The 12,044-nt window shown below is 47.5% G+C and overlaps 1 protein-coding gene across 1 annotated transcript in view; it reads left to right on the forward strand.

Annotated features, from left to right (window-relative positions):
• Positions 1-12,044, forward strand: part of LOC308480155 (cathepsin Z-like) — a 17,285-nt gene continuing 5,241 nt past the window's right edge. Inside the window, 5 exon segments of the mRNA XM_081011554.1 lie at positions 1-258; positions 9,124-9,287; positions 11,275-11,454; positions 11,856-11,986; positions 11,990-12,006. Of these exon segments, the coding sequence (XP_080867680.1) occupies positions 149-258; positions 9,124-9,287; positions 11,275-11,454; positions 11,856-11,986; positions 11,990-12,006 (602 nt within the window). The 5' untranslated portion in view covers positions 1-148.

Here is a 12,044-nt window from a genome sequence, read left to right on the forward strand (position 1 = left end):
GCGCCGAAGCGGGTTATAAGGCGCGAACTTCGCCGCAGCTCCTCCACCCAACCGGCCCCGCGCGTTTCCGGCTCCCACCGCCATCCGCAGCAGCCGTCTGGCCGGCCGGGGCGCAGCTTTCGCAAAGAGCCGCCGTCGAGCCGGGACCATGGCCGGGCGCTGCCTCCACCTGGCGCTTCTCCTCCTGCTGCCGCTCCTCGACGCCAAGGCCGGGCAGAGTTGCTACAAGCCGAGGATTCCCAGGCCCTACGCCGTCCGGTAAGAGCGCACTCGTCCCTGGGAGTGGCGGGGTGGGAGCATGGATGCGCATCAGGAGGGGAGGTGGCCTGAGCATGCGAAAAGTGCATGGCCTTCGCTAAGCGTCCAGAATTGGGGGAGCTGCTTCTCTCCCCCGGCGATTCCCAACAGACAGACAGCCGTCCGCTGCAGCCCGGGATCTCCGACGGCTCTCCTTTGGGCTGCGCCAAACGAACCGGGCGGCGGCCGGATTGTTCTGGGGAGACTCCGAGAGCCCTGCGGGGATTTGTCGCGTTCTCCCCGGGGATTTTCCTCCTCCTCCTCCTCCTCCTTCTGCAGGCGTGGTTTCCCGGACGCCGCTTGAAAAATAACCGGCCGGCAGCAGGCGAGCTGCAACCGCGGCAGGAGCAGATCTCGGCGCCGCCCAGCAGCGCGGAGGGTCGTCCAAAGACGGCCCAAGGTCCGTGCAAGTTGGTGGCACAGGCAGAAGCGGCGTGTTTGGACTCGGAGAGGGAAAAGCTGGGCCGAGATTTTCCTGCTTGCCCAACAAGCACGGCCTTGGTGTGCGAGGCTACCTCGCAGGGCTGTTTGGAGGATGAAATTAAATTCTTGCAAGCCACCCTGAGCTGCTGAAGGAGGGTGCAGAGCTGAAATAGCACCCTATTTCCGGGGGGGAAAGGCATGGCTTTGGTGGGTAGCATGTTTGGGTTTTTTAGCCTGGTGTTGCTTAGTGGAGGAGCACATGCAGAAAGTCTCTGTTTTCTCTAGGCAGGGCTCAGAAAGATTCCTGGGTGAAACTTGAAACCCAGATGAAGCAATGATCTCACTGTGTAAGGTAACTTTATAGAAAGCTGGTGTGCTGAGTCAGACCATTGGGCCATCAGGGTTGCCTGCACTGGCTGGCAGCAGCAGCTCTCCAGGGGTTCAGACTGAGGTCTCTCCCAACCCCGGCTGGAAATGCCAGAGTGGGACCTGCATGTTCTTCCTCTGAGCCAGGGCCCCTGTGTTTGGAATATGGGAGACACTGGCTCATATGCCCAGTCAGCTGGCCAGAGACATTATGCTGCCTGAGGCCAAGAATATACTCACCCAAGCACTGGCCACTCCATTGACAGAGGCCTACTGGACTGGGAGTGGGGGCAGTGTATCCTCCCCCCCACTTGAGGGCAGCAGATCAGAGACTCACGCCTCCTGCAGAGAGCCAGGGCAGGGGGTTCAGGAGGAAATGCCAGGGGGCTGCCACTGCCCTCCCCGCTCCAGCATCTCCTTCCCAAGATGGCCACCTCACTTTGCCCAAGGGCTTTTTGCTGCGGCAACCCACATGTCCGAATTCACTTGGTGTGGTGATCCCATTGATTATTTTTGTTCCACAAGTGGGAGGCTCAGCTTTGGGCTTGGTGGATTTTAACTGCCAAGGTAGCTAAGTACCTTAATTTGAGACATCCAAGCATATTACGGCTGAGCATATTACAGTGATCTTGGCTTGACTTCGCTGGCTGTCCATTACTGTAGTTTATGGACCCAATTTAAAGTGCTGGTTTTGACCTATAAAGCCTTAAAGGGCTCAGGACTGTAATGCCTGGAGGACTGCCTCTCCCCATATAAACCCCATAGAGGCCAGTTCCCAAGAGTTAAAATGTAAGGCTTCGGCCTTTGCAATGCTCAGTTGCAAGTGTTATTAGAATACGCCAACAAAACAAAAGTTGTAAGAGGTATTAATCATACCAGTGAAGGATCAAAAACAGTAATTATTTTGGGTTTACTTATTAAGCCTCTTGCATCGACTTCACAATCCACTCGTAGCTTGCAGCCTACAGCTGTGGTTCTCAGAGGGTGTGGCAGGAGAGGATTCACCGACGGTCAAAGACACATCTAAACATTTCAGTATAGCACAGTAGATTATAGCATCTAAATTATTATTTGTGGATATGCAACCAGAAACAGTATGCATGCGTCTCTTTGATAGTATTGGCTGCTCTCCTACAGATCCCTATGGGATATTGTTGTGAACAGCGAAGATCAGGAAGGATGTGTTGATGAGGAGAGGTTTGTTTTTGGTCTCAAATTAGACCTAATATAAATGGGATTACCTTTGCAAAAGCAAGCTCACGCCTCTCCTTGAGTTTGTATGCATACTTAAGGAACATATGCAAGAGGCTCCTTTATAATTATATTTTGGGAGTGAGTCATATTCCTATGGAGCTGCGTCATTTTATGTTTTCTGGATGTCCCATGATCATCCGCCTGCGGTTCCTGCGCAATGTTTGCCATCTTGCCAAAGGTTGCAGGCAGCTTTACCTGCAGCAATTGCATGTTGATTGCCCTCTTAGAAGACAAAGTCCAGCAACTGGAGGAACGTGTAGCTACGCTCCAAAGAATTAGAGAGCTGGAGCTCTTCTTGGAAGCAACAGAGCACACCGTCTCCACCAAGGAGGATAAAAAAATCCTTCCAGTAGCACCTTTAAGACCAACTAAGTTAGTTCTTGGTATGAGCTTTCGTGTGCAAGCACACTTCTTCAGATATCTGAAGAAGTGTGCTTGCACACGAAAGCTCATACCAAGAACTAACTTAGTTGGTCTTAAAGGTGCTACTGGAAGGATTTTTTTATTTTGACTATGGCAGACCAACACGGCTACCTATCTGTAACTGGCACCAAGGAGGAGACAGGGGACTCCCCTGAGAAGGAGGCTAGTTCACCAACACAGGAGCCAGATATATGGAGAAACGTGACTCAAAGAAGTAGGAGGCCTAGGGTTCGCTCTGATTGTTTAGAAATACACAATCGCTTTGAGGTCCTCTCCCCTAGCATGGAAGACGAAGAGCAGACTCCATTTGAGGATCTCTCCCTCATTACAGTCGATCAGGTATATGAAGACGAGCAGCAAAGTCAGTCCTCAGGGAATGTGCAGGCGACCTTGGAACAGACAGCTCACGGAAGAACCCCGACCAAACCTAAGAGGAGGCGTGTAGTGGTGATAGGGGATTCCCTACTGAGGGGAACAGAAGCAGTGATCTGTGGGCCTGACAAGATGTCTCGGGAAGTGTGCTGTCTCCCCGGGGCTAAGATCCAAGATGTAACTGAACAACTGCAAGGAATCATAAAACCCACTGACAAATACCCCTTCCTTTTGGTTCATGTGGGAACCAATGTCACTGCAAGCAATAGCCTCCAGAAGATCAAAAGAGACTACAAGGCTCTGGGCAGGAAATTGAAGCAATTAAATGCACAAATTGTCATCTCATCTGTCCTCCCAGTTGAACAACATGGCCCAGGGAGAGAGGGAAAAATAGTGGAAGTGAACAGCTGGCTTCGCAAATGGTGTAAACAGGAACGGTTTGGATTCTTAGATCACGGACTGCAGTTTCTTGAAGATGGACTTCTGGCAAGCGATGGGCTGCACCTCACAACGGTTGGGAGAAATGTTTTTGCCAAAAATCTCAGAAACCTCATCAGGAGGGCTTTAAACTGACTAATGTGGGGGAGGGAGACAGTGCTCCTGAAGGCAGGAGTCTATCAATTGATGAGGATGATCATCCAAATGTCATAGACCAAATGGAGCAAACAGCACACAGACCTAGTGGTGGGAGGAAAAAATCCTTAAATAAGAGACACGGGGGAATGATTAATGGACTTCAATGTCTGTACACTAATGTGCAAAGCATGGGAAATAAACAAGATGAGCTTGAGCTCTTGGTACAGCAAACTAAATATGACATAATAGGCATCACTGAAACCTGGTGGGATAAGTCCCACGATTGGAATGTAATAATGGAGGGATACAATCTATTTTAGAGAAACAGACCAGACAAGAAAGGAGGAGGAGTGGCGTTATATGTCAGGGATGTGTATACCTGTGAAGAGATCCAAGATTTAGAACCTCAAAGCCAAAGTGAGAGCATTTGGGTCAAAATTAAGGGAGAGAAGAATAACAGTGACCTCATTGTGGGAGTTTACTATAGATCCCCAAGCCAAACGGAGGACATAGATGATGCCTTCCTGGAACAGATGGCCAAGCATGCAAAAGGAAGGGAGATAGTGGTAATGGGGGACTTCAGTTACCCGGATATTTGTTGGATGTCAAACTCAGCCAAGAGCATAAGGTCAAACAGATTCCTCACTGGCCTTGCAGACAACTTCATTGTCCAGAAAGTGGGAGAAGCAACAAGAGAAACAGCCATTTTAGATCTGGTCCTAACCAATGTTGATGACCTGGTTAGTGGGGTAGAAGTGGAAGGATCATTAGGCGCGAGTGATCATGCTCTTCTGAAGTTTACTATACTGCGGAAAGGAGCAGCCAAGCATACTAGGACTCAATTTCTTGACTTTAAGAAAGCCGACTTCATAAAACTTAGGGAAGTGCTGGGTGAGATCCCATGGACAGTAATACTAAAAGGAAAGGGAGTTCATGATGGCTGGGAGTTTGTTAAGAGGGAGATAGTAAAAGCACAACTTCAGGCAATACCAATGAGACGGAAACATGGAAGGTGCCTAAAGAAGCCAGGGTGGCTATCTAAAGAACTTTTAACTGAGTTAAGATTAAAAAAGGATGTGTACAAAAAATGGAAAAGGGGGGAAACCACCAAAGAGGAATTCAAACAAATAGCCAGCACGTGTAGACACAAAGTCAGAAAAGCTAAAGCACAGAATGAATTCAGGCTTGCTAGAGAGGTTAAAAGCAACAAAAAAGGCTTTTATGGGTATATTCGTAGCAAAAGGAAGAACAAAGAAACAGTGGGGTCACTCAGAGGAGAAGATGGTGAAATGCAAACGGGGGACACAGAAAGGGCTGAAGTCCTCAATGCCTTCTTTGCCTCAGTCTTCTCCGATAAAGAAAACAATGCCCAACCTGAAGAATTTGGAGCAAATGATTCAGCAGAGGAAACACAGCCCAGAATAACTAAGGAGATAATACAAGAATACTTGCTAGTTTAGATGTATTCAAGTCTCCAGGGCCAGATGAACTGCATCCAAGAGTATTAAAAGAACTGGCAGATGTGATCTCAGATCCACTGGCAGTCATGTTTGAGAATTCCTGGAGAACAGGCGAAGTCCCGGCAGACTGGAGGAGGGCAAATGTTGTCCCTATTTTCAAAAAGGGGAAAAGAGAGGACCCAAATAATTACCGCCCAGTCAGTCTGACATCAATACCAGGGAAGATTCTGGAGCAGATCATTAAGCAAACAGTCTGTGAGCACCTAGAAAGGAATGCTGTGATCACCAATAGTCAGCATGGATTTCTGAAAAATAAGTCATGTCAGACTAACCTGATCTCATTTTTTGACAGAATTACAAGCCTGGTAGATGAAGGGAACGCAGTGGATGTAGCCTACCTTGATTTCAGCAAGGCATTTGACAAGGTGCCCCATGATATTCTTGTAAGGAAGCTGGTAAAATGCGGTCTTGACTATGCTACCACTCAGTGGATTTGTAACTGGCTGACTGACCGAACCCAAAGGGTGCTCATCAATGGTTCCTCTTCATCCTGGAGAAGAGTGACTAGTGGGGTGCCACAGGGTTCTGTCTTGGCCCCGGTCTTATTCAACATCTTTATCAACGACTTGGATGATGGACTCAAGGGCATCCTGATCAAATTTGCAGATGACACCAAACTGGGAAGGGTGGCTAACACCCCAGAGGACAGGATCACACTTCAAAACGACCTTGACAGATTAGAGAACTGGGCAAAAACAAGATGAATTTTAACAGGGAGAAATGTAAAGTATTGCACTTGGGCAAAAAAAATGAGAGGCACAAATACAAGATGGGGGACACCTGGCTTGAGAGCAGTACATGTGAAAAGGATCTAGGAGTCTTGGTTGACCACAAACTTGACATGAGCCAACAGTGTGACGCGGCAGCTAAAAAAGCCAATGCAATTCTGGGCTGCATCAGTAGGAGTATAGCATCTAGATCAAGGGAAGTAATAGTGCCACTGTATTCTGCTCTGGTCAGACCTCACCTGGAGTACTGTGTCCAGTTCTGGGCACCACAGTTCAAGAAGGACACTGACAAACTGGAACGTGTCCAGAGGAGGGCAACCAAAATGGTCAAAGGCCTGGAAACGATGCCTTATGAGGAACGGCTAAGGGAGCTGGGCATGTTTAGCCTGGAGAAGAGGAGGTTAAGGGGTGATATGATAGCCATGTTCAAATATATAAAAGAATGTCACATAGAGGAGGGAGAAAGGTTGTTTTCTGCTGCTCCAGAGAAGCGGACACGGAGCAATGGATCCAAACTACAAGAAAGAAGATTCCACCTAAACATTAGGAAGAACTTCCTGACAGTAAGAGCTGTTCGACAGTGGAATTTGCTGCCAAGGAGTGTGGTGGAGTCTCCTTCTTTGGAGGTCTTTAAGCAGAGGCTTGACAACCATATGTCAGGATTGCTCTGATGGTGTTTCCTGCTTGGCAGGGGGTTGGACTCGATGGCCCTTGTGGTCTCTTCCAACTCTATGATTCTATGATTCTATCTCATAAAGTAGTTGTGCTCTGTTATAAATCAAGCACTGCTAGGTGTTATTTCGTTTTCGTTTTCCAGTCCTGTCAATAAAAAAATTTCGGTGTGGCGTGAGCAAATTTTTATTCCAAAAGTGTGACCCAGAGAAAAACATTTTGAGAACCACTGACCTGCAGGTTGGAAAATGCTGGCCTACGGGAAGGGGCAGCCCTCCCTATGAAGCGCAGTATTGAGCAGCAGAAGCATTTATGAGTGCAGAAATACAGTGGTACCTCGGGTTAAGCACTTAGTTCGTTCCGGAGGTCCGTTCTTAACCTGAAACTGTTCTTAACCTGAAGCACCACTTTATCTGTTGGGGCCTCCTGCTGCCGCTGTGCCGCCGGAGCACAATTTCTCTTCTCATCCTGAAGCAAAGTTCTTAACCTGAAGCATTATTTCTGGGTTGGCGGAGTCTGTAACCTGAAGTGTATGTAACCTGTAGCATATGTAACCTGAGGTACCACTGTAGAGGCGTACTTTTCAGAGAGATGGCATTGGAGCCTCTGCTCCAGACTCCAGTGTGCTTGTGGGGTGATGGGGGACAGGATTATTTCCCCCCTTTCAACACACCCTTATGGCAAGGGTGGGGCTTTCTAAATCAGCTTGCATGTTTTGTGAGTCTATCTAAAGGGCTGTCACGTGAAAGGTGGAGCAAGCTTGTTTTCTCCTGCCGCAGATAATGGCATCCAAACCAAATTGCTTCAAGTTACAAAAAGGGAGATTCTGACTAAATATCAGGAAGAACTCTTCCTTGGAGGTTTCCTTCCTCGGAGGTTTTGAAGCAGAGGTTGGACGGCCATCTGTCATGGATGCCTTTAGCTGAGATTCCTGCGTTGCAGGGGGTTGGACTAGATGACCCTTAGGTCCCTTCCAACTCTACGATTCTGTGGGAGAAGGAGTCCCTCCAGATTTAGTCCTGTGAGTTATAAGGAGTGGCAGGGGGACCTGCAACGAAGTGGTGCAGTGTGAAAAAATGTCACCTTGAGGATGCCAGCCAGCCAGCAATGCCCTTTTTCAGAATACATTCTGGTGTGGATGGGCTGCATAAAGATCCACATTCAGAGAATGAGCTTCCTGTGGGTTTATACTAAGACTGAATTCTAGTGTCTGCAGATCCCTTCCTTTTATTCGCGTTTGCAAGTACAGTGGTACCTCGGGTTAAGTACTTAATTCGTTCCGGAGGTCCGTTCTTAACCTGAAACTGTTCTTAACCTGAAGTACCACTTTAGCTAATGGGGCCTACTGCTGCTGCTGCGCCGCTGGAGCACAATTTCTGTTCTCATCCTGAAGCAAAGTTCTTAACCCGAGGTAATATTTCTGGGTTAGCAGAGTCTGTAACCTGAAGCGTATGTAACCTGAGGTACCACTGTACAGTGGTGCTTCGGGTTACAAACACTTTGGGTTTCAAACTCTGCTAACCCGGAAGTAGTACCTCGGGTTGAGAACTTTACTTCAGGATGAGAACAGAAATCGCACGCCAGCGGCAGCAGGAGGCCCCATTAGTGAAAGCACACCTCAGGTTAAGAACGGACCTCCAGAACGAATTAAGTTCGTAACCTGAGGTACCACTGTACTGTGGTTCCTTTTAAGTGTGTTTTTTCTGTGGTAATTTTGCAACAAGAACCAGAAAGCATGTCAAGGCCCACTTTAAGAGCTGCTGTGGTCACCTGAGTGCTCTGAAGAAATCTCAGCCTTGTGGCAATCACATGATCGCCTGGGAGGAATTTTAAGGTCATTTGGCCTGGAGGAGTCATGCGATTGCCAAGCGAGAGAGGAGGCTGAACAAAGCCTGGTTGATTTGCTGATTAGATTGTTGCTCCAGGTTCACATCCCCCAACTCACAAACTAGGCTCACACAAAGAATATTGGGAGCTGTAGTTTTTTTAAAGGGTGCTGTGAATTGTCGCTCTGTGAGAGGCAATCTACAGTTCTCAGGATTTAGGGGAGGCCATGTTTACGCAGCCTCTCAGCCCATCTTACCTTGTGAGGTTGTTGTTGATGACAAGAGCGAGGAGCAATATACCGTATTTTTTGCTCTATAAGACTCACTTTTTCCCTCCTAAAAAGTAAGGGGAAATGTGTGTGTGTCTTATGGAGCGAATGCAGGCTGCGCAGCTATCACAGAAGTCAGAACAGCAAGATGGATCACTGCTTTCGCTGCGCAGCGATCCCTCTTACTGTTCTGGCTTCTGGGATTCAGAATATTTTTTTTCTTGTTTTCCTTCTCCAAAAACTAGATGTGTCTTATGGTCTGGTGCGTCTTATAGAGCAAAAAATATGGTATGTTGCATTGATTTTCTCTGTAGGATATTTTCAGAAGAGGTAGAGTTTTTCAGCTTTTTCTCCCCATGCGTAGGTTAATTCACTTGCTTTCCCCCCTTCCAAACAGAACCTACCCTCGTCCTTATGAATATCTGGACATCTCAAAACTGCCCAAGAGCTGGGACTGGAGGAATATAAAAGGAGTCAACTATGTGAGTGCCACACGCAACCAGCACATCCCACAGTATTGCGGATCCTGCTGGGCTCATGGCAGCACCAGCGCTTTAGCAGGTACGGAGGTCTAAGCTATTATTGCTTCGTAGGACTTGCTTCTCTGTCACTCTTGGCTCATTTCCCCATGACTGGTCAACAGATACTCTGTTTTGCATTAGACCATTGCTTCTTGAGATCTGTCCTTTTGGTGGAAGTACATAAAGAACAAAGGAGATTCCCATTATTGGCTTAGACCATTTGCCCATCGAGTCCAGTATTGCTGGCTCTGACAGAGGGGGAAGCCCTAGCTCTGTGGTGCAGCACTGTTTTTTGCAATGTTACTTACATTGGTTGAAAAGTCAACTTTGGGGTTAACCCCTTTCCATGGAGGCGCCGGTTACAGCAACAGCCAAGGTGACATTTTTCCACCTTCGCCGCATCAAGCAGTTGGTCCCTTACCTTTCCTGCCCTGACCTGGCCACAGTGATCCATGCGACGGTCATCTCCAGGCTTGACTACTGTAATTCACTCTACGCGGGGCTGCCCTTGAAGCTGTCCCAGAAACTCCAGTGGGTGCAGAATGGTGCAGCGAGGCTCACAGAGTCTCTGCCATGGGAGCATATTCACCCAGTGCTTTTTCTGCTGCACTGGCTCCCGGTGGAGTACAGGGTCAGATTTAAGGTGCTGCTTTTGACCTTTAAAGCCCTTCACGGCCTAGGACCCTCGTACCTACGGGACCGCCTCTCCCGGTATGCCCCACGGAGAGCCTCAAGGTCCATAAATAACAACACCCTAGTGGTCCCTGGCCCTAAGGAAGTTAGATTGGCTTCAACCAGAGCCAGGGCCTTTTCAACTCTGGCTCCGGCCTGGTGGAATGCTCTGTCTCATGAGACCAGGGCCCTGCAGGATCTGATTTCTTTCCGCAGGGCCTGTAAGACAGAGTTGTTCTGCCTGGCCTTTGGCTTGGAGTCAATTTGATTCCCTCCCCCTCTTTCCCCCCCCTTTCTCCTCCTGTGATGATGCTACATTTTAATGTTTTAATCTTGTATTTTAATCTTGCTTTTTAAGTTGCGTTTCAATCAACTTGTTTTTTATTGGTTGTTAGCCGCCCTGAGCTCTGTCTTGGCTGGGGAGGGTGGGGTATAAATAAAATTTATTATTATTATTATTATTGTTGTTGTTGTTGTTATTATTATTTATTATTAAAGTGTAACTTAAACAGTCACATAGAATTGTAGAGTTGGAAGGGACCGTGAGGGTCGTCTAGCCCAACCCCCTGCAATGCAGGAGTTTCCGACTAAACATCAGGATGAACTGTGTGACAGTAAGAACTCTTCAACAGTGGAATAGACTCCCACGAGAGGTGGTGGACTCTCCTTCCATGGAGGTTTTTATGCAGAGGTTGGATGGCCGACCCTCATGGATGCTTTAGCTGAGATTCCTGCATTGCAGGGGGTTAGACTAGAGGACCCCTGGGGTCCCTTCCAACTGTACATTCTGTGAATCTTTTACCCAACCTGGGGCTCAAACCCACAACCCTGAGATTAAGAGTCTCATGCTTTGCCAACTGAGCTATCCAAGAGTTTGTTGCTTCCTTGTTTAATCCCAGCCTCCCCTTCCCTTTCTCTCCTCTGTTCAGGTTTAGATTGTAATCTCTATGGGGCAGCGGCCTGCCTTCTTGTAATCTGTTTTGTGATGTGCACATTGATGGCACTATACAAAAAGATAAACTGTGTTAGGATTGGGTCTCCCAATTTTCTTTTAAAAAAATTACTTTAACAGCAAGCCTATGGAGGGACGGGTTCTGAACTGAGTCTGAGCAGCAATGGTGGAGGAGAGGTCTATTCTCCCCCAGCCCCACTGTTTTCCCTAGCTTTCACCCACCTGAAGCTGCTTTTTAACCTGCTAGGCATTTAACCTCTTCCTTTCTGTGATTCAATCCTAAAGCCCACCCCTTGAATACTTCAAAGTTAAACTATTAAGAGAGCCAATGAGGGATTCCTCCCATGTATTATGTGGTCTGTGACATGGAATGGTGAATTATGTGTTTCTCTTCATTTTCCAGATCGCATCAATATCAAGAGGAAAGGCATTTGGCCTTCTGCCTATCTCTCAGTCCAGAATGTGATTGACTGTGCCGACGCTGGCGGCTGCAGCGGAGGGGATGACTTGCAGGTCTGGAGTTATGCTCATGAGCATGGCATCCCCGACGAGACCTGCAACAACTACCAAGCTAAAGACCAAGGTGTGTGAGATCCTTCCTGCGTGAATCTGGCTGTAAAAGAGGGAAAACAACAGCATTCTTTTTACACCAGCCTTGCTAAATAAGTCCAGATTTTACTAGCCTGCCACCCACTGCAATCCAAAGTGGAAAACTAGAGCTTGTCTTTGCCCTTGAAAACAGGGTTTTTTTAATATCCCTTCCCTCCACTTTGCTGGTTTTTAATGGTAATGTGTGCCTTAAATGTGATTTTTACATTTATTTATTTTGGTTGTTAAATATTCCAGAGTGACTTATGTTACTTGGAAACTAGGATAGAAAATATGCAAATAACTAGGCTGCACCAGCTCTGCTGCAGCAAAATTTCATCTCGTACTTTTAGCTGCAAGATCCCTGATGTCAAATAAAGGTGCTTGTTTTTGCAGACTGTGATACGTTTAACCAGTGTGGAACGTGTGATACTTTTGGAAAATGTCATATGATAAAGAACTACACCCGCTGGAAAGTTGCTGATCATGGTACTGTTAGTGGACGGGAAAAAATGATGGCGGAAATCTAGGCAAGTGGTCCTATCAGGTAAAGCACTACAAGGTTGCATAATAAGCATGGCCTGT

The sequence above is a fragment of the Podarcis pityusensis genome (assembly GCF_964106645.2).
Source record: "Podarcis pityusensis genome assembly, chromosome: 6".
Taxonomy (NCBI): domain Eukaryota; kingdom Metazoa; phylum Chordata; class Lepidosauria; order Squamata; family Lacertidae; genus Podarcis; species Podarcis pityusensis.